Source organism: Cetorhinus maximus, chromosome 14 (genome assembly GCF_964194155.1).
Source record: "Cetorhinus maximus chromosome 14, sCetMax3.hap1.1, whole genome shotgun sequence".
NCBI classification, from domain to species: Eukaryota; Metazoa; Chordata; class Chondrichthyes; order Lamniformes; family Cetorhinidae; genus Cetorhinus; species Cetorhinus maximus.
Genome location: NC_135892.1, coordinates 273533 through 296057, shown reverse-complemented (window position 1 = coordinate 296057; position 22525 = coordinate 273533). Strand labels below are relative to the sequence as shown.

The 22525-nt window shown below is 45.7% G+C and overlaps 2 protein-coding genes across 2 annotated transcripts in view; both read right to left on the bottom strand.

The window, feature by feature from the left end:
* Positions 1-265: 265 nt before the first annotated feature.
* LOC144690059 (insulinoma-associated protein 1b-like) lies at positions 266-2479 on the bottom strand. Its single transcript, XM_078557566.1, has 2 exons — positions 2046-2479; positions 266-1955 (listed from the first exon to the last, which is right to left on the bottom strand). The coding sequence occupies exons 1-2, from the start codon at positions 2477-2479 to the stop codon at positions 1082-1084; spliced, it is 1308 nt and encodes a 435-aa protein (XP_078413692.1). The 3' UTR covers positions 266-1081.
* Positions 2480-10091: 7612 nt separating this feature from the next.
* cfap61 (cilia and flagella associated protein 61) overlaps positions 10092-22525 on the bottom strand; it is a 216307-nt gene continuing 203873 nt past the window's right edge. The window contains exons 25-26 of the mRNA XM_078557547.1: positions 14446-14536; positions 10092-10517 (exon numbers count right to left, since the gene is read on the bottom strand). Of these exons, the coding sequence (XP_078413673.1) occupies positions 10317-10517; positions 14446-14536 (292 nt within the window). The 3' untranslated portion in view covers positions 10092-10316. The remainder of the gene's footprint in view (positions 10518-14445; positions 14537-22525) is intronic.

The window sequence follows — 22525 nt, the reverse complement described above, 5'->3', positions numbered from 1 at the left end:
CTCCTGTTGTGCTGACAGTTATCAAGCAGTATTGATTCCTGATCTGTTGTAACATGTCTGCGTTCACGCTCACTCTAAGGTGCATCACTATATACACATAATCTCAAAAGAATACGTACTTCTGTGGAAAGAAATTAAGACCAATGAGTGGATAGGAACCAAACACATTTCCGGTCAGGAATAAGCCGGCACTAGCGACCTGTCCGCCTCCTGCAATACAGAACCCGTTTGTAAACTAGAATAACGATGGACACCAGGCCACGGATAATTATACGTATTTTAATATATTTAAATATTCAGTAACAAACACAATTGGGAACATACATTTGGAACCACTATATAAAAGCTAACAGTTAAGAAAATAAGTTGTGTAGAAAAAGAGATTGCATTTAATTTAAGAGCCGGTCGGTTAGCTTCACACGAGTCGGTGTAAGGGGAGCGGAAACAATGAAATAAACTCAATCTCCACTCAAGGATTGTGTTCAAATGAACAAAAAAAATCTACATTTATGTTTACAAAATGAGGATCGGTTTGGAATATACAAAAACTGAACATTATAACTCACTGAACCAAACAGACGTTAACAGCAAAATAGGTGACCAAAGAAGACAATATTATCACAATAACTTTTTCTTATAAATAAATAAAACGAATAAATTATAAAATGTATTCATTTAGCAATCAGTACATATATTCAAACAGTAAAATTATATGCAACAAACCCATTCAAGGAAAAAACGTGGAAAGCTTCGAAAAATTAAGGCATTTACATCATCTGAAAGATTCGTGTCAGCAAAATCCAAGGCAATTGTGGCTAATCTAAAGGAATGTTCTAATTTCTGCTTTGTACAGGCGATTGAAAACCTCGTGTCCAGCGTAACACAAAAGCTACATTAAATCTGTTATTGTTTTGACTGAAGTCAGCCTGTGAGGATGAAGGGTCTGCAGGAAGGCGTTTAGTAGCATAAAAAGCAACAGAAGTTGGTTTATTTTTTTGTATGTGGCTATGTAGCAACGGTCTGCAAAGAAAGGCACGGTTTGTCACCCCCTCTCTCTCTCTCTCTCTCTCTCTCCCTTCCCCTAACAGGCAGGGCGCACTGGCATTTGGAGAAGAATCACTTGCCTGTTTTCTGATGGGTGGCATTTGTTGATGTGTCTGGTGAGTCCTGGGGAGCTGTAGAAAGTGGCCGGGCAATATTTGCAAGGGAAAACCTCGGAGGCGTGCAGGCGGAGGTGGCGCTCCTGGCTGGCTTTGCTGGAGAAGTTTTCCCCGCACAGTTGGCAGGGGTGGTACTCGGAGCCGGGCTTGGGGCTCTGGCTGGGAGGAGGCGGCGGCTGCTTCTCGGCCGCTTCTCCGCCGGGGAAGAGCTGGGGCTCGGCGGGGGCGGTTTTGCGCTCCTCCCTCGGGCTGACCTGGTGGCCGAGCAGGTGCTTCCGCAGGTAAGCCTGGCGTTTGAACTTCTTGGCGCATTGGTAACACTCGTACAGCCCGTCCTCGGAGCCGGACTCGGAGGGGGCCGAGCCGGGGCTGGGGGTGTCCCTCTCGGCGCCTTGTATCTCCTTGGGGTCCCCGGGCGGCTGCTTGCTGGGGTCGCCCTTGGTGCTGCTGCTGAGGCCGGAGGCGGTGCCCAGGCTCTGCCCCCGGGGCTTGTGCCAGCGCCGGTGAGAGGCCAGGTTAGCCGGGCAGCTGAAGACCTTGTCACACTCCGGGCAGCGATACTCCACCCGCACGATCCGGGAGCACTTGTGCTGGGCCAGGGAGAAGGGGTCGACATATTCCTCCTTACACAACTGGCAGATAAACTCCCCCAGGGGCTTTCCCCCGACTCCGGACCCCGACCTGGGCTTCGGCTCCACCGGCCCCTCCTTAATCCTCAAGCCCAACACCGGGGAGGTGGTCACTTCGTCCTCGAAGTTGAGTTTCCTGATGGCTTTGGTTTTCTTGGCCGCCGGCGCTTTGTGGTTGTTGTGGTTGTTGTTGTTGTGGTGGTGATGGTGGTGATGGTGGTGGTGATGGTGATGGTGGTTGTTATTATTATTGGGATTATTCCTGCGCTCGCCCGGACTCTCGGAAGCGGCTTGTTTGCTGCTGCCGCCTCCCCCCGGCCGCCCCGAGGACACATAAGCCGAGGGCAGCTTGACCTCGGCCGGGGCGAAGAGGATGTGGTCCAGGCCGGGGAAGGCGGCCGGGCTGGGGAAGGACTCGGCGATGACCGGCGAGCCCTGGTTCAGACTCCGCTGGTGGAACTTGTGGCCGTGCTCCCGGCTGACCGGCCTCGCCGGGCTGGAGAGGGGCTGCTCCGGGTGCACCGGGTCCGCCCTCCCGAGCTGCTGACCCCCTCCCGGGCTCGGGGAGCTGCTGCTGGGCACAGGGAACCTCTCCGCCCCCGGCTGCGGCTCCGCAGCATCTTCACAGCGGATCCGGTAGGAAACTGGGGTAGATTTCCTGCTTCTCTTCACCAGGAACCCTCTCGGCATCTTTGGGAGCAGGAGATGGACGGGGTGATGATGATAAATAATAACAGTTGATGCTACAATAAAAAGGCACTTTTCTTATTTTTTTGGATCCAAGAAATAAATAAAATAAAAAGGAGACAAAATAAACACCGGCCCGGGAGAGCTGCAGCTCCCGGTTTATGTGTGAGCTGATGCTCGGTGAGTGAGTAGCATCTCCCCAGCCTCCTCCCTCCCTCCCCTGCCGCTCTCGGCCTCTGTCTCTTCCCCTGCCCCCGCTCCCCGCTCCCTTTAAAGCCCCGGGCCGCTCCCATTCTCCTCGCCCAGCTGGCCGAGCGGACCCCCAGCCAATCACAAGCGCGGAGGACTGGAGCTCAGCCAATTGGGAAGCCGAGTCTTTCTCTCCCTCCCTCCCCTACCTCTCCTCCACCGCCAGCCAACTCAGGAGGGGCTGAATCACAGACAGAGACACAGAGACAGACACAGAGACAGGGACAAAGAGACAGAGACATAGAAAGAGAGAGACAGAGACAGACACAGAAACACATAGAGAGAGACAGGCGCACACACACAGACAGAGACACAGAGACTGACACAGAAACACATAGAGAGAGACAGGCGCACACACACAGACAGAGAGACACACAGAGACAGACACAGAAACACATAGAGAGAGACAGGCGCACACACACAGACAGAGAGACACACAGAGACAGACACAGAAACACATAGAGAGAGACAGGCGCACACACACAGACAGAGACACAGAGACAGGCACACACACCACAGACAGACACAGGGACACAGAGTGACAGACGCGGACACAGACACTCACAAAGACAGACACAGAGACAGACACATCCACACACACAGAGTCAGACAGACACACACACAGAGACACAGAGAGAGAGACACACACAGACAGTGACAGACACAGAGACATAGAGAGTGACAGACACACAAAGACAGAGACACCACAGACACACACACTGTGAGTGAATGAAAATTTACTCCGTTCCCCTCCCTTTTCCCACAGATAAAACACTGAAGGGCTGAAGCGGCTCATCTCACATCTGCTGGGAGTCATTCTTTATAAAATTCAACCCAGTGTATTTACCCCCCTCAGATAATCATTGAACAAGGTCCACAATGAATCCAATAATCCGCCTGCAACACATGTGCCCCCCTCCCCTGTTTAAACTGTTAAGAGGGGCGCCCACTCTGCAAGTGTGTTTTTTATTCTCAAAGCCTCTCAGTCCCGTCAGGCGAGTTCTGTCTAAAATCAAACCTCTGCCCGCAACTTCCCTGTTGACACATTTGTTTTCAAGCAATGAAGTCGGGACTCGGGAATCCTCCTGATTCGCAGGTTCGGGGAGAATCTGAAGCACAGAGAGTGTGTGGGGCGGAGTGGGGTGTGTGGGGTGGGGAGGGTGTGTGTGGGGCGGGGTGGGGTGGGTGGGGTGGGGAGGGTGTGGGGCGGGGTGTGTGGGGTGGGGTGGGGTGTGTGGGGTGGGGTGGGGTGGGTGGGGTGGGGTGGGGTGTGTGGGGTGGGGAGGGTGTGGGGCGGGGTGGGGTGTGTGGGGTGGGGAGGGTGTGGGGTGGGGTGGGGAGTGTGTGTGGGGCGGGGTGGGGTGTGTGGGGTGGGGAGGGTGTGTGTGGGGCGGGGTGGGGTGGGTGGGGTGGAGGGTGTGGGGCGGGGTGGGGTGTGTGGGGCGGGGTGGGGTGTGTGGGGTGGGGAGGGTGGGTGGGGCGGGGTGGGGTGTGTGGGCTGTGGAGGGTGTGTGGGGCGGGGTGGGGTGTGTGGGGCGGGGTGGGGTGTGTGGGGCGGGGTGGGGTGTGTGGGGTGGGGTGGGGAGGGTGTGTGGGGTGGGGAGGGTGTGTGGGGCGGGGTGGGGTGTGTGGGGTGGGGCGGGGTGTGTGGGGCGGGGTGGGGTGGGTGTGGGGCGGGGTGGGGTGGGTGGGCTGTGGAGGGTGTGTGGGGTGGGAGACCCGATCTCTGGAAAGGCAGTTGAAGAGTCCTTCAACTTTAAACATGCACCGAAGATCCCAGCCTCCTACCTGCCATGTCCTTGGTGAAAACATTTCAACTTGAATCAAGGACCTGGGTTAAATTTCGGTCATATTTCCGAATGATTGTTTTTTTTCAGTATAATTATTGCTTTGAGAGTGTATCCCCCCCACACTCAGAGTTAAATTATCAGGTAAATATTATTTATGTGATGCCAGTGATGATGCCGGGGGAGGGTAGAGGCCGAGCAGATGTGGCTTGTCTTTGGGTATGGGTTGGTCGGTTTGTATGTGTGTGTTCGCCCCTTGGAAGCTGCCACACGCCCGGCCCCTCCTCTCTCAGCCCCGACACGCGTCGGCTCTTTGTCAGGCTCCAGTGGGGGCCGGAGCTGTGCCGACTGGACCCGTCCATCACCATCAGCAACCCGGGCAACGGCGCACACTTCGGCAGACAGAAAGAAGGAGGCTGTCTGCGAAGCAGCACATACACAAACACACACACACACACAAATACACAAACACACACACAAATACACACACACACACACAAATACACAAACACACACACACAAATACACAAACACACACACAAATACACACACACACACACAAATACACACACACACACACAAATACACACACACACACACACACAAATACACACACACACAAATACACAAACACACACAAATACAAAAACACACACACACAAATACACAAACACACACACACACAAATACACACACACAAATACACACACAAACAAATACACACACACAAATACGCACACACACACAAACACAAATACACAGACACACAAATACACACACACACACAAATACACACACACACACAAATACACACACACACAAACACAAATACACAGACACACAAATACACACACCCACAAAAACACACACACAAATACACACACACACAAATACACAAACACACACACACAAATACACACACACAAACACAAATACACACACACACACAAAAACACACACAAACACACACACAAATATACACACACAAATACACACACACACAAACACACACACAAATATACACACAAATACACAAACACACACAAAAACACACACACACAAATACACAGACACACAAATACACAAACACACAAAAATACACATACACACAAACACACACACACACAAACACACACACAAGCACACACATAAATACACACACACAAAAACACACAAACACAAATACACACACACACAAATACACACACACAAAAACACACACACAAACACAAATACACACACAAATACACAAACACACACACAAAAACACACACACACAAATAAACACACACACAAATACACACACGCACACACAAAAACACACAAACACAAATACGCACACAAACACACACATAAATACACACAAACACCAATACACACACACAAATACACACACACAAAACACACACATACACACACACAAATACACACACACAAAAACGCACACACACAAATACACACAAAATACACACACACACAAAAACACACACAAACACAAATACACACACACAAATACACACGCACAAATACACACACACACACACAGATACACACAAACGCAAACTTTCACAGACACACAAACAGCTTCTTTCCACAGCCGTGTCCCGGGCTTTGTGAATGAAATTAACCCCGGCTCATTTAAGCAGGAGTCCCAGTAATGAAGACAGGGACCGCACTTTGCATCGGATAAGGAAGTCACCTTCAAATCCACCAGCTGTTTAAGGGCCAAACTCACCCCTGTGTCAGTAACAGCCTGGAGAAAATGGCCAGTTTTCCGGGTGTTGTGCATCTCTCTGAGAAGGTGAATGTTTAACTCTGCCCAGTGCAGTTGGGGGATGGAGGACCCCCACATATTACAGCTTCATGAGATTTTATTTTCCATTATTTGTCTCAAAACAGTCATTACGGACGCGGGATGAACCCGTTCCCATCTAACCACGGGATGAAGCACCTAACCCTGCCCAAACACCTAACCCTGCCCAAACACCTAACCCTGCCCAAACACCTAACCCTGCCCAAACACCTAACCCTGCCCAAACACCTAACCCTGCCCAAACACCTAACCCTGCCCAAACACCTAAGCCTGCCCAAAGGCGGGCGGGGGTGGGGGGGGAATTGGCGCCTCTTGCGATTCACTGAGAAAAGGAGGCAAGTTTCGCGGATCTGTTCGCCTCAGCCTGGATCCCTCAGTTGTCTGGTCCCGGGTTTGCACCAGGGATTGTGCTTTAAATCAGTGAGAGCATTTCATTTCTATCAGCATCCTGAACCGGCATCCTTCACACTTCAGACAGAGAGAGAGAAATCAATATAAAATCGTTAACCTCTGCTTACAATGGCGCTTATTCTGTTTAGCAAATAAAACACATTTAATAATCCTCCACTCAGCGAGCGCTCTTGCCAGAGAAAGAAAATAGAGGTTGGGTCGGGGGGGATGGAAAGATGCATAAAATATGTGGAGATGTGTCGCTTTTGTTGTGTTAAATAATTGAGTGAGTGTGTGTGTGTGTGTGTCTCCGGGTTGTTTTGGCTGGCCCGGCTCTGTTTACACGAATTGCTTTTATCTTCCCTTTTGACCAGGAGATTGAAGAGCACGCGAAAGGCACGCGAAGGACTGGCTTATTGTGCAAGATATTAGCATAAAGCTGCTGGACAAATTCAGATAATTACTCAGCAAATCCGAATCTTGCCGGGATTTATACTGGGTGGCTGGCTGGGTGGAGGTGGGAGAGAGGCAGAAAAATAAAACATTAGTTTGCAGGGACCACATTGCCCACTTCATGCCCACTTCATGCCCACTCTGAACAGTGGCTCTGAGGGAGAGTCACACGGACTCGAAACCTTAACTGTTCTCCACACAGAGGCTGTTAGACCTGCTGAGTTTTTTTTTTCTTCCAGCATTTTCTGTTTCTGTTAGGGAACCGCTCACATTGTTTTGGAAAGTGAATCAGGGTTCCCGCCCTCCCCGTAAGTTTAACAAAGATGAGATGGATGTAGCTGTGTCTGAAATATCACTCCTGTCAGTTCAATTTCAGATGTTGACACTTTGAAACCTCAATGCTGAATTTGGTTTGATTGGGGAGTGGGGTTGTTGTGGGGTTGTTGTGGGGGTTGGGGTGGTGGGTGATACAGTATTTTTATAAGTATTTCTGTTTTAAAAGTGGTGCTTTTCTGTTCTGTTTTAAAAGAGTAAAGCAAACTTCTTTTTGTTGACCCTTATTCCAGTTTCTCCACGGTTTCAATGTCCTTTGGGATCTGACACTTCAAATGGCATTTTATAAACGTTAAGCACAATTTCACTGGAACTTCGCTTCCGCGTGAGGTGGAAACGCCAAATTGCGCCGTTCTTACATTTTTTTTAAAAGCTGACTTTAAAATTCGAATTCATTGCATCTTCTCAGTTATAGAGTAGCCATGTTTGGTCCAGGAAACCACCCACTCCCTCTCCTGTTTTACCTTGTGACAAGGTACAAAATGTTCCCCTCTGAGACTTCAGGGATAGTTGATTAAAATATTATATTAAATATTAAATTCTCTGGATCTGGTGTGGGGCCCCTTGCAATTTCAAACTTGCTTTGAATAATCTCCCCCTTGCACATTACAAAATGTTGTCTTCTGTGTGGGCCGATGTTCATATCAGGTACAAAAGGTTGGGAACCAGTTAAAATCCTGTCAGTTCTAAGATGGTAGATTTTTGAGAATTAAATCATATGAGATACCCTGGTCTGGCGGTTATAATTTATACCTTTCTATGCAATTTATACTTTTAAATTCCCACTCCCGTTTTCAAATAAAGTTTCCAATTAGAGTTCATTTCCATTCTCCATATCCAGGATTATGATTTGAATACTTGTTGATCTGCTTCACTCCGTGAAATTTGAACAACACTGAACCCAAACTGTACAACCCAAACTCCACGAAACTGTACCTCTCCAGAATATACCCGCGTTCTCTCGACTGGAAGAGGATTCCTCCTCCCCCCCTCCCCCGCCCCCCAATGATGGGGGTTGTGATCTTCTCCAGGGGTATTATTGGCCAGAGTCTTGCGCTAAATGTCCTGCTTGGTGTGCGATGCGGCTCCATTGCACACACACGGGCTTATTAACATACAGCTGGAGGTTGCTATGTGGCTTAAGGCTCCTCGCTAAAGTACACACCCGGACTTGCCTTATCAGAACAAGCCGTGTGCACACAGCCCAACGACAGACAGACAGAGAGAGAGAGAAATCCACAAGGCTGGAAGGGCCACACACCGATTCGAGCAGGAAGGTTTACATCTGCCGGAGACCTTTTCACATTCATCACAAGAACAATTGTCTTCACTCGTGTCAGGCGTCATTGCCGAAGTGTGTGTGTGTTTATAATATATACACACACATATATATATATATATATATAAAGTAACGGTATTGGTTTAATACACGTACAAATATACCTCACGCTGCTCATACTTGAAAAGAGAAACTTTATTTTGTTGGGAATGTTTTATTTATTTGGCCTGAATAATATCCGGACGTTATGTCTGAGTTGAACTCAAGGGCGTCCGGAGTCCTGTCCATGGGGTCAGGCGACAGGAACGAGCACCAAGCTGTTATATTATGGGAGGTGATGGCATTGACCCACCGAGAGGGCAGCGGCACCCCCAACCCCCCCCGGTGTAGAAGTAACTGAAGAGGCAGAGAATTTGAAAACTAAACGGTCACACTGGGGGATTTGAAATACTCTCCCCTTCCCCTGACCTGTTAATAACATTCCACTTCTTCTCCATCTCCGTTTCAGCTCAAAGAAATAAATCTGATTGAGACCTGGGGGTCGATTCATTTTCTGTGCAGCATTATTGTTCGAACCCTCTTTCGGTGAAACTGTGATCCGACCAGTCACTCGGCATTGCAAAGATGTCAGTCTCACTATCTTTTACCCACTGGCGGTGCAGTCAATGGTCAGGGGGAAATGAGGGCACGGATTCGTAAATAATAACTGCCCCTGGGTATTTACTTTTTCACTTGGCATTTATATATGTACTAGTTTTTTAATCAAAGGTAATCGGGTGTTAAACCGGTGCTTAACGTGAGAAAGATGACATTGCGAAACGGATCAGGTTCAGACTGAACTGTGCGAATTGTTCAGTGACTTTTATGCACTTTATTCCCTGTAATAGCTTCACTCACCAGCAGTAATATAATCTCTTCTGAAGGAGACTTAACAGGATTAACTTTCCAAATGGCCCATATACCCCCTCGTTCAATGTTAGGGGTAAATTTCTGCTTGGCTGGGGTGAGGTCTAATTTCGCCAAAGAACCGGGTCCTAATTTCCTGTTAGCTTTGAAGAAGAGTCATACGGACTGGAAACGTTAACTCGGTCTCTCTCGCGCTCTCCACAGATGCTGTCAGACCTGCCGAGTTTTTCCAGCATCTTCTGTTTTTATTCTTAATTTCCTGGGTTTATTTTGGGCTCGTTTTCATTTTGGAATATTGCAACCTTCCGACCGGAATGACATTGAATACTGATGCTTGGGGCAAACGCTACACAATGACAAACGCTTTGGCATTCGAGAGAGAAAAAAAGCATTGTTTTCTTTATTGCATACGTTTTAGAAAAAGCTCCACTAAAAATATTTTAAAGGAAACAGAGGAAACTTGACTTCCCCATCAGCCTATGAGAGTGCGCCATCTTCTGGACAACTGCAGCAACAGCGAGTCTACATGGATTGGACATCATTAGTAATCAGCTCAATGTTCTGGCTTAGCAGAGATTAAAACAAATGAATGTGAGTGCAAAAGTACATCCGTCTTCCACTTGTTGACAGCTAAACAATACCGGGCCATGCAAACATAGGGAGGTGGTAACGGTTGTAACTCAGGTAGTTCAGCAGGCTTCTTTCTATCAACCTCTGGTAACCATCCTTCCCAAATTGCTGTTCCAAAGATGTCTTTGTATTTTCCGGCAGCAGCAACTCACCATCTGCTATCTGACCAATCAGCTCTTCGATGGGCTCATCGACATTTGCCTTTGGGGTGAAGAAAATAGATAATTGACCATCGTGCTCAGAAACAGGTGGTGAGTTCAACATACGAATTGGGAGCCATTCGGCCCCTCAAGCCTGTTCCTCCATTCAATAAGATCATGGCTGATCTGATTTGCTAAAAACGTCCAACATCGCTACTGTGCTTATTCAAAGAAAACAATATAATGAATCTTACAAACATTCAAAAGGCCTCATTTCAGATTTAATTGGAAGAAAATTCCTACCTTCCTCAAATAATTCCAAAATTCAAGTTAAACCCTGGAGGGAACCGACTTACATTCATATAAAGCCTCATTGACCAATTAGCCATATGCACACAGATGCACAGATAGCAAATGAGAGTGCCCAGTTTTGATGTTGATTGAGGAATACATATTGGCCAGGACACACTCTCTGCCCTCTGAATGGTGCCTGGACAGCATTTACAACCAGCATGACATGGAGTCTCAGCATCAAAAGAAAGAAAACATGCATTTACATTGTACCTTTAATGCCCTTGGAATGTTCCAAAGCATTTCACATGCTATCAATTATTTTGATCACTGTTTTGTAGGGGAATATGGAGTGGATGTGCAGACAGGAAGGTGAGATCAATAATTATTTAATCTGTTTTTGGTGTTCATTGATTGATAAATGTTGGCCAAAACTCCCTCATGCTTCTTCAAACAGTGCCCTGGATCTTTTCATTCAACCTGAGCAGGCAGATGGTGCCTTTATTATCTCATCTGCAAGATGACAACTCCAACATTACCACACTCCCTCAGTCTTACATCAAATTGTTAGCTTAGATTGTGTGCTCATGGTCTTTAAAGTCACAGCTTTCTGATTCAGAGTGCAATCATTTTTTGATAACGCTCCTGTGAGGTGCTGTGAGAAGTTTTATTGTTTTAAAGGTGCTGTATAAATGCAAGTTGTTGTGGTTGATCAACTGAGACAAACTGATATGTCCCATCAATCCCAAAACACAATCACCTTCAAAACAAATCAAATGATAACATGAGAGCTTAATTATCTCTCACCATAAACATAGGAAATGCCCTTTATCTTTGGACTAAACAGCTTCCCATTCATTTATTTCAGGGAAGGTTCAATTGTTTTGGCTGCCCACATCTAGCAACATCATAACAAAAACAACTTATATTTGTAAATTGTCTTTAATGTAGTAGTGTCATCCCAAGGCACTTCATGTGAACATTATCGGGTAAAATTTGACAATAAGCTACATAAAGAGATATTTGGACAGGTGACTAAAAGCTTGGTCAAAGAGGTAGGTTTTACTGAGTATTTTAAAGGAAGAGAAAGGTACAGAGTGTTTTAGGTTTAGGAAGGGAATTCCAAAGATCAGGGCCCGGTCAACCAAAGACACTGCTTCCAATAGTGGAACAATGGAAATGCAGGATGTGCAAGAGGCCAGTACTGGAGAAACGCAGATATCTCAGAGGGCTGTAGGGCTGGAGGAGGTTACAGAGATAGGGAGGGGAAAGAACGTTGAGGGAATTTGAAGACAAGGGTGCAAATTTTAAAATTGAGGCATTGCCGTGCTGGTGGCCAATGTAGGTTAGTGAACACAGGGGTGATTGGTGAATAAGACAGGGAACAGCAATAAGTGCTGGAAATTCTTTGGCTATGACTGGAACAGGAAGGAATGGAACCAGGTAAGGGCTGTCACATACAGCTAGACAACAGAGGAGGACTGTGTGGCCAACTGTGTCAAAAGGCTGCAGAACAAGTTGAGAAGGCTGAGGAGGAATAGTTCACCATGCTCATAGTCATATACGATCCTATTTGTGACTGAGAAGGGCTGTTTTTGTGCTTTGGCAGGGGCAGAAACCTGATTAGGAATGTAGGGTTGAGGTTACAGTCAGATCAGCCATGATCTTATTGAATGGCGGAGCAGGCTCGAGGGGCCGAGTGGCCTACTCCTGCCCCTAACTCGTATGTTCGATTAGAGGGATTTAAACACAGCAGTGTGGGAGGTGACTTGGAGAAGAAAGGGAGGTTGGGGTTGGGGCAATAGTTTTCAAGGGCAGATGGGTCAAGGGTGGGTATTTCAACATTCCTTTTAAATGTGTTTCAATGTTGCCACACATAGTGACCGAAAGTTGAATTGAATGTGGGCTCAATGCTTTATTTTAAAGTTTGTGCCAATGAGCTGGGCAATTCATGTACACTAAGGCTAAAACTTATAGGAAAAATACACTAATCTATCCTTTTATCATCTGCTATTCACTTTAAAATGAACACAATGGTTTCTTTTGAATTTTAACAAAGATTGTCTTCTTCCTTTATAAAATGGCTAGCATCACAACATCATGCAATGACTACGCAGGTGAACAGGTGGTTTCTAATTGCAGCAACATTTGGCATAGGACATTAAAAGGTGCAAAAATATCATGACATCAAAAACAAGTAGAATTCAAGATTTCTTTTCTCTCAGAGAATACCAACAGGGCTGAGTACTTTTCTAATTCATTTTAATATACGGATGAAGTCCCACAAGCAAACGTACAGCCCTGTAAGAGGTCAGACAATCAATAGGTAGGTATTCTGTAACAACTATTAGTACTTGGCCTATCTTCGTTAATTGAGAGAATAACCTTTGATGATAATTGTTTGTCATATTGTATTTGAATATATTTTGGGATAATGTGGCACTCCATCATCTGTTCAGTTACTACTCTGAAGTGAATCCATTATCTATGTAGGTCAGAAGAGAGACAGAAAATCCTCCTACACTAGTCATTATGGATACAAATTTATCCTCTGTTTACACTTTTAATATTTTTTGTATGTGAAACTATATTGAGGCAACATACTTTCTTAACAGTTCTAATTACACACATGACGTAAGATTAGGAACTTTAATTATTACTGTGTGCCAAACCTCCATGAAAATATAATGTACAAAACAGAGAATGCTAGAAGTACTCAGTAGGCCAGGCAGAAACTGTGGAGAGTGACCTGAAACTTCAACAATGGCTCAGATTTTGTGGTAAGTGGTGAAGCAATGGCTTTGCCACTTGACCTTGAAGGAAGGTGCCCATGAAGACCTAACAATCTCTGTGGCATAGATTTCACCTTTCTTGATGCTAATTTGAATCTAGCACCATCAAAAGGATCTCCAGGAGGTCAGCAACAGTGATGTTGGAGCAGTATAAACAGCCAATCACTTCAAAGTATTCTCACAGACAGCAAACCAGGCAGTAAAATGCACTGATTGTTCTTCAATTTTTAATATATTTTGCAAAGAGCGAAATAAATGATTGGGGCTTATACATTAGGAGCTGAAATATCATAAACTAAGTTTGAAGACATTAACATTGTTTCTCTCTCCACAGATGCTGTCGGACCTGCTGAGCATTTCCAGCAATTTCTGTTTTTATTTCAGATTTCTAGCATCCACAGTATTTATTTCAGATTTCTAGCATCCACAGTATTTATTTCAGATTTCTAGCATCCACAGTATTTATTTCAGATTTCTAGCATCCACAGTATTTATTTCAGATTTCTAGCATCCACAGTATTTATTTCAGATTTCTAGCATCCACAGTATTTATTTCAGATTTCTAGCATCCACAGTATTTATTTCAGATTTCTAGCATCCACAGTATTTATTTCAGATTTCTAGCATCCACAGTATTTATTTCAGATTTCTAGCATCCACAGTATTTATTTCAGATTTCTAGCATCCACAGTATTTATTTCAGATTTCTAGCATCCACAGTATTTATTTCAGATTTCTAGCATCCACAGTATTTATTTCAGATTTCTAGCATCCACAGTATTTATTTCAGATTTCTAGCATCCACAGTATTTATTTCAGATTTCTAGCATCCACAGTATTTTCCTTTCGTATTGTGAAAATTTATGATTATCGTTTTGAAAGTAAAAATATAGGAGAATTCAATACCTTGTTGGATTCCACTATCTGTCGTACTTCTTGTTTGAAGTCCATGAAACGATCATGATATATGCACAGGCACCAAGGCTCATTCAGATAGCTGGAAAGAGAACAAATAGAATTACTGACAGGGATACTTCCTAGATACTAATGCATTTTATTTTCAATCACTGATAACTCTGACACCATAATTTCTTCTTCAAAAATCTCCTCGAATAATCCTATCAAACAATTGTTGGAAGGCATGTTCCACTAGGATCAGTAATTACTTTTAAAGAAGATTTATTCAGAGCAAATTTTTAAATAATAACAAGAAAAATTGGAAATTTCTGATCAGTTTGAAGACTCAGGGGTATACACCCTATAAAAGCCTTGAACATATCCAATACATAGAAATATGGACAATCAATTAGCATGTCAGTCATTTGAAAAGGTATTAATCTCACTATGTGATCATTGTATAATGCTGACATTGCTAGTTATTGTTTAGGTTAAAATATTCACAATAATCTTTTAGGTTTATTGGATTTAGACATTAGAGTCACAATTAATCAAATGGTATAGTTACATTTGACAAGCTGAAAGGTACAATGCTTTTTATTTCATTTAAGAGTAGTCAGAACTTTAAGCCAGAAAACTACTTGAAGTTAATCGACAAGGAAGATGAAATATTAGTATATAGTCTTCTGGAAATCATTTTGATCATTTTTGGAAGTTGGAGACAAATTTCCCCAAATTCCTTCTTTCCTTGAATTAGACTAGGGTTTTTTTTCAAATCTATTTCTTTAGCCTCTTTCAAGAGATGATATGACTGTTAATGAATAGGAGCACTTGTGGTCATGATGCTTAGTTGCACCATGTGTGTATGAGACAGGCTTGATGGAGCAGCTGGTCTTTTTCCTTTATGTCATTTTTGCAAGCATAACAATAAGATAAAGTAGCAGCAGTTAACCATGTTTATATGTGAAAGATATAATTTAAAATAGGGGGAATTTGCTTAACTTACTAAAGTCAAATAATCAATCATTAGAATTGTGGGAACGATGTGGAAATTAATTAATAAAAACATTTTATAATCTTAAAACTTTTACTTTTTAATATTTCCTCATAGTTTTAACAGAGTAACTCCTGATGCTGGTTTGGTAAGCTACCTCTGTGCATATGCAAGATGTACAGTATGACTCAGGAACTAACTCTTCTATACAGTGCAGTGTATCTAAGGGATTCTGTTACAGTGACATAAGGCTAAAGAAACAGCTGGAAGAGACGTTTCCATCTCCTCATCTGGCTGCTCAGCTTCAATGAAAAGGCCATGAACTGGCTGGAGTCTGGTGACTGCAACCTTCCTCCTGACCTTCAAAACACATCCTCCTCCACCAAGGCTGCTGCCATTGTCAACTTTCATCCCTCAGCAGGGCGTGTCCACTTATTACCCATCACAATGCTAACGAGAATGTGCTCTTAAAGATAAAAGCAAAATACTGCAGAAGCTGGAAATCTGAAACAAAAACAGAAAATGCTGGAAAAACTCAGCAGGTCTGACAGCGTCTGTGGAGCGAGAAAAACAAAGTTAACGTTTCGAGTCCGTAAGACCCTTCTCTTCAGCTCTGAAGAAGGGTCATACGGACTTGAAACGTTAACTTTGTTTATCTCTCTCCACAGATGCTGTCAAACTTGTTCAGTTTTTCCAGCATTTTCTGTTTTTGTGCTCATAAAGTCTTCTGAGCTCTTTTGCGCTGGCCTGGGAGGATTCTGCAAAGATATACATTATCTTTAATATAGGCAGTTGCCTAGGATGTCTCTGGCCTTGATGCCACAGGCACTGCAATTGTGCGTGGGCTGGAAGGTTACCCCCTGCAGTTGTGAAGTCAACAACTGCATTTGTCCATTTAAATATTGGTGAAATATAACTGTTTGAAGATGTTTCATTTTCTCTTCTAATACATCATAATATGATAGTTGCAAAATATTTTCCTACAATAAGAGTACACATCAAAATATTTCAACAGTTATTTGTTCCAATATTAATGAGACAAAATTAATTTGACTAGCTTTTTAATTTTCAACAAAGAAAGTAATATTCAACTGTTCTCATTTGTTGAATCCAAGAATAAAATTAGGTAGGATGCCTGAAGAAAGAACTGACTTTCTCAATAATATTTAGATAAAGTGAATCTTGTATAAAACGTGATCGTTCTTATTCTTTGATTGTAAGCCAGGGGAGAATTTTCTGCATGTCAGGCAGGCTGGTCAGGAGTGGGCGGGCGCAGAACTGATTGCTGCCAGCGATTGACTGCGTGTTGCCATTTAATGTGGGCGGGCCAATTAAGGCCCACCCAGCGTGATACATGGCCGCTAGCGCTCAGCGCTACCTGTGCAGGCAGGGGGAGGAGAGAAATGGGGGCCTTTTTGCGCATGTGTGAAAGAGCGCAGGAATCTCCCTGAGGCACAGAGCTGCCTCAGTAGATTAAGTACATAATAAAAGTTTTTATACAATAAAGTTAAAAATTATATAAACATGTCCCCTCATGTGATGGTGTCACATGAGCTGGGACATGTTTGTGAATTGTGTAAAAATTAATTAATACTTTTATAAAACCTTCAAGAAACCTCATCCCGCCCGTGGATGAGGTTTCCTGAAAAATGCGAAGGCCGCTTGGGCTCTTCGCCTGCCGCCGACCTTAAGGTTGGACAGGCAGTGTTGATAATTACTTTAATTGGTTTTTTAATGACCTTAACAGGCTGTTGACAGTTCGGGGGGTGCGCAGCTGCCTCCGGCGTTGCCCACTGAATGTAATATCTAAATGATGCGTGATGATGTCGGGACGCACGCCTGACATCACCGCGCGTCGGCGTGTCGGACCCGCCCCTGCACACCGAGGTTAAAATTCTGCCCCTAGTATAGAAAGGTTAGTGTACAGGGACAGAAAGTAATTAGGAAAGCTAATAGAATGTTGTCATTTATTGTGAGGGGAACTGAATACAAAATTAGGGAGGTTCTGCTTCAGTTGCACAGGGCACTGGTGAGACCACATCTAGAGTACTGTGTACAGTACTGGTCTCCTTATTTAAGGAGAGATGTAAATGCGTTAGCAGTTCAGAGAAGGTTTGCTAGACTAATACCGGGAATGGGTGGGTTGCTTTATGAGGAAAGGTTGGACAGGTTAGGCTTGTATCCACTGGAGTTTAGAAGAGTAAGAGGAGACTTGATTGAAACCTTTAAGATCTTGAGGGATCTTGACAGGGTGGATGTGGAGAGGATGTTTCCTCTTGTGGGAGAGTCTAGAACTAGGGTCACTGTTTAAAAATAAGGGGTCACCCATTTAAGACAAAGATGAGGACATTTTTACTCTCTCTAGAGGGTCGTGAGGCTTTGAAACTCTTCCTTAAAAGGCGGCAGAAGCAGAGTCTTTGAATAGTTTTAAGGCAGAGCTAGATAGATTCTTGATTAAAAAGCATGTGACAGGTTATTGGGGGTAGGCAGGAATGTGGGGTTGAGGTTACAATCAGATCAGTCATGGTCTTATTGAATGGTGGAGCAGGCTTGAGGGGCTGAATGGCCTCCTCCTGCTCCTAATTTGTATGTTCCTACGTTGATCATAGTTGCATTACATGATAAAAATCAGTAGGAGTAATTCCTATCTGAAACATTAATCAACCTGTTAGTCTTTATTTGGTTATAAACCTATATAAGTACCTCCAGTATGAGCGCATGCATTTATTGTACAGTTTATTCAATACTAAACATTAGTCATTCATAAATTAGGGGAAGTAAACTGTTTCAGTGGTTGCCAATCAAGACAAGTGGCACTGGCATGAAAACAAAAACATTCATTTCTAAAATCCAAAGTTTAAGTTACAAATGGTAAAGTTGACCTGGAAACAGAGCATTGTTCTCCCAGGTTAAAATTTCAGTTCCACTTATGGCTTTTTAAAATATATTTACCTCTTCATTTTACTCTCCTCCTTTAAGGCACTCCTTAAAATCTACATTTTTTAATCAAGCTTTGGGTCACCAAACACCATGGGCTGAACTTCTATTGGGCTGAGGAGCTGGGACCGGAGGTGGGCAGGCTGGCAATTTCACATCACTGTGCAGCCACAGGAAATCCCGCTACAGCAGGAACAGCCACAGGAAATCCCGCTATAGTTGGAACAGCCACAGGAAATCCCGCTACAGCAGGAACAGCCACAGGAAATCCCGTTACAGCAGGAACAGCCACAGGAAATCCCGCTATAGCAGGAACAGCCACAGGAAATCCCACAGCAGGAACAGCCACGGGAAATCCTGCTATAGCAGGAACAGCCACAGGAAATCCCGCTACAGCAGGAACAGCCACAGGAAATCCCGTTACAGCAGGAACAGCCACAGGAAATCCCGCTGCAGCAGGAACAGCCACAGGAAATCCCGCTACAGCAGTAACAGCCACAGGAAATCCCGCTGCAGCAGGAACAGCCACAGGAAATCCTGCTGCAGCAGGAACAGCCACAGGAAATCCCACAGCAGCAGCAGGAACAGCCACAGGAAATCCCACAGCAGCAGCAGGAACAGCCACAGGAAATCCCACAGCAGCAGCAGGAACAGCCACAGGAAATCCCGCTGCAGCAGAAGCAGCCACAGGAAATCCCGTTACAGCAGGAACAGCCACAGGAAATCCCGCTACAGCAGGAACAGCCACAGGAAATCCCGCTACAGCAGGAACAGCCACAGGAAATCCCGCTGCAGCAGGAACAGCCACAGGAAATCCCGCTACAGCAGGAACAGCCACAGGAAATCCCGTTACAGCAGGAACAGCCACAGGAAATCCCGCTACAGCAGGAACAGCCACAGGGATACAGCAGCAGGAACAGCCACAGGAAATCCCGCTACAGCAGGAACAGCCACAGGAAATCCCGTTACAGCAGGAACAGCCACAGGAAATCCCGTTACAGCAGGAACAGCCACAGGAAATCCCGCTGCAGCAGGAACAGCCACAGGAAATCCCGCTGCAGCAGGAACAGCCACAGGAAATCCCGCTACAGCAGGAACAGCCACAGGAAATCCCGCTACAGCAGGAACAGCCACAGGAAATCCCGCTACAGCAGGAACAGCCACAGGAAATCCCGCTACAGCAGGAAATCCTGTGCAGTGTGCTGGATTCCTGCATGGTCCTGCTTCCCAGCGATTCTGGTGGAGATTCTGGTATGGTGTTGTGGCAACTCTCCCAAAAGTAGTGGGTCATTAATTGAGCACGGAAACAAGCCACTTGAGAGACTGTTGAATGGCAGAAAATGATTTTGGAGGGGAGGCATGGGAAACACGCAAGGTTGCAACTGCATTTCTGAAGAGGAGGCAGCATTGCAGCAGGCAGCCAGTTATGGAGGTGGATGAATTTAATAGTGGTGTATAAAAGGGGGAAGGATGAGATAGCTCTTCATGCAGTGGCACACCGTGACAGTATGTGCAGAGTTTGCAGAGAGTTTGATCTGTAGGCACTTGTCCAATTTTGAGAAGTGAACCTCCAGGGGTGAATGAGGCATAGCTCGGTGTCCAGGCAGTTGTTAAAGTGCATCTGGTAGCAAAGAAGGACATTCTTGGACATTGGGCTGAGTTACTCTGAATTGGATGAAAGCAATGATGAGCAGCAGGCACTGCAATAGCAAATTGAGCCACTGGTCCTGAGGCACACAGAGGTACAGGGAGGGCATGAAGGCGACACCTTACCATAGAGTTTACCGAGAAAGAATGAGCTTCCTGGACATGACAGAATCAGTGCCACTGGAGAATGTGCCTGTCTATCAAGGCAAATGGTAGCAGAATTATGTGCCCTCATAGAGGAGCACCTCATTCCTCACTGTTCCCATTGACCACCCTGCCAGTAGCCAAAGTGTCAGTGGCACTGAACATCTTTGCCTCTGGGTCCTTTCAATTGGCAGCAGTGGACCTGATAGCATCGTGCAAACAGCTGCCCATCACAGCATAAGGAGAGTCATGATTGAGAGGTCATTGGATTGTGTGGAGTTCACCACTGATTGGGCCACACAAGCACAGAGGTCTGCGGGATTTGCCTCTATCTCTGGTCTTCCTCAGGTACATGAGGTTAGCCACTAAACCCATGTGGCTATCGAGGCACTGACTGAGCAGCCAGGGCATTCATAAACAGGAAGGAATTCCACTCCTTCAACATTCAGCTGGTGTACGAATACAACAAACATTACCTGCAGGTGTGAGCATGGCATCACACCTTCATCTTTAGGCCAACGCAAGTGCCGCAGCTGTTCATGACTGCTTGGGGGCAAGGGCTATCGACTGAAGAAATGGCTGCTGACACCTATACGCCACCCTTTGATGGAGTTAAAGAGGTGCTACAACCACTACCATCTCAACCTAAGGACCACCATAGAGCAGGCCATTGGACTCCTGCAGATGTGGTTCTGGGCCTTGACCAGTCAGGATACACTCAGTACACTTCCTCAAGGATCTGTTGGATTGTGGTTGTTTGCTGCACTCTTCATAACATGGCCCTCGACAGGTGTGGACCTGAAAGGGGAGATGTGGAGGAGTGGTACACTTCCTTGGAGGAGGAGCAACACAGCAGTGACTCTGTTGACTACCAGCCTTGCAAGTGCTTCCAAAACTTCAGTCGAGGCCTGAAGGATGGAAGGAAGGCTGCACTCATTCTGGCACGTTTCCCCTGAGGGCGTTTCATTCTGGAAAGTGCTCAGCTCAGAAACTCATCTTTCCCAGAGGGAGCGAATGCACCCTAGATCCACATGACGCATGGATTTCCATTGTTCACCACACTGCCTGAAATACAAGTCTGCACCTGTCACACTATTTCCACAAACGCACTCATCTGCATCCCTCCCCCACTTCATCATTAATGTCATCAAATATTGGAATCACACAAATCTGGGTCCAATCATCAAACTTTTTATTACACTGAGTCCTTTTAACTGACAAAAAAGTCACCCAAATCAACTGCAAAGTGATACCACCGACTTGACTCCTTTCCTTGTGTCCACTCCTACAGGATGCTGTCCGTGTGGCTGAGGATGAGGTGGAGGTAGAATTCTCACATGTGCATGCAGCTGAGAGGCCTATGGCAGTCGTCCTTATCATCACGGTGCCAATGAAGGCTCTGTCACAGTTTGCCTCACCTGCATCAATGCAGGGACAGTCTTGGTCACAGGGCCTTCCTGTATAACTGGTGCCTCAGGCAGAGGGGCCAAGTGGGTGGCTAATGCTAAAGCTGTCCCCTGAGGCTTGGATCCCTGAACAGCATTGCTGACTGCCTCAGCCCTTGCATGGTGTGCATGAACATTAGAGGGATCTACCAGCTGGGGTGCACCTCTCCATACATCTTTGCATCAGCAGTGCCACTGACTAGTCAATGCTATAGAATGTGGCATAGATTCTGTGTATGTTAGTGCGCTGTTCCTGCATCCACTTAGCACAATGCTGAATATGACTCTACATGAGGCTGGCCACTCTCTCAATGGATGAGCTCGTGTGCTCATATGCCTGAGACTTTGTGGAGCACAGTCATGGATGCACTCCTCCATTCTCTGCTCCTGTGACTCTCGAGACTCTGAACCTCTGCCCAGCTGAGCTGAGCATGGCTGTGTCTGTCCTCCATCCTCTGAGGGGATTGTCTACAGCTGCCTCTGCCTCTCTCACCTCCTCAGTGTTAGTCACACTGTTCTAAACCTTGGGCAGAATCATCCCAGATTTGCACTAAGTGCAGTAGCGGGCTTGAAAAAAGATGTTTTACCGTTGGCCACAATGGTGGATTTTCACACCATATCATCCCCTTCCCACCCCACAAATGATGCAGTCATGGGAAACACACTAGGAGGCTGGTGGCCGGCCTTTGATTTACCCACCACGCTGTTACCTTGCCATTTCCTCGCTCCGAGCGCCATATTTAAACCATCACCTTGTGCACAGTTCTCAATGCTTGCGCTCCAGGATTGCTCCAGTGAAGACAAAAGCCAGGAAGAGTGCAGCCCCCCCAATTTAGTGACACATCCCTGGAATGCCTTTTGGACACCAAGGAGGCCCGCCAAGATGTTCTATACTCCCGCTGTGGCCGCAAGAGGCCCATCA

Bases quoted from the DNA above. Each gene is read 5' to 3' on its own strand.
- LOC144690059 (XM_078557566.1), bottom strand. From the start codon at position 2,479: ATGCCGAGAGGGTTCCTGGTGAAGAGAAGCAGGAAATCTACCCCAGTT. The intron at 1,956-2,045 runs TCCCAATAATAA...CAACCACAAAGC, and splicing joins CCGGGCGAGCGCAGGAATAA to GCCGGCGGCCAAGAAAACCA.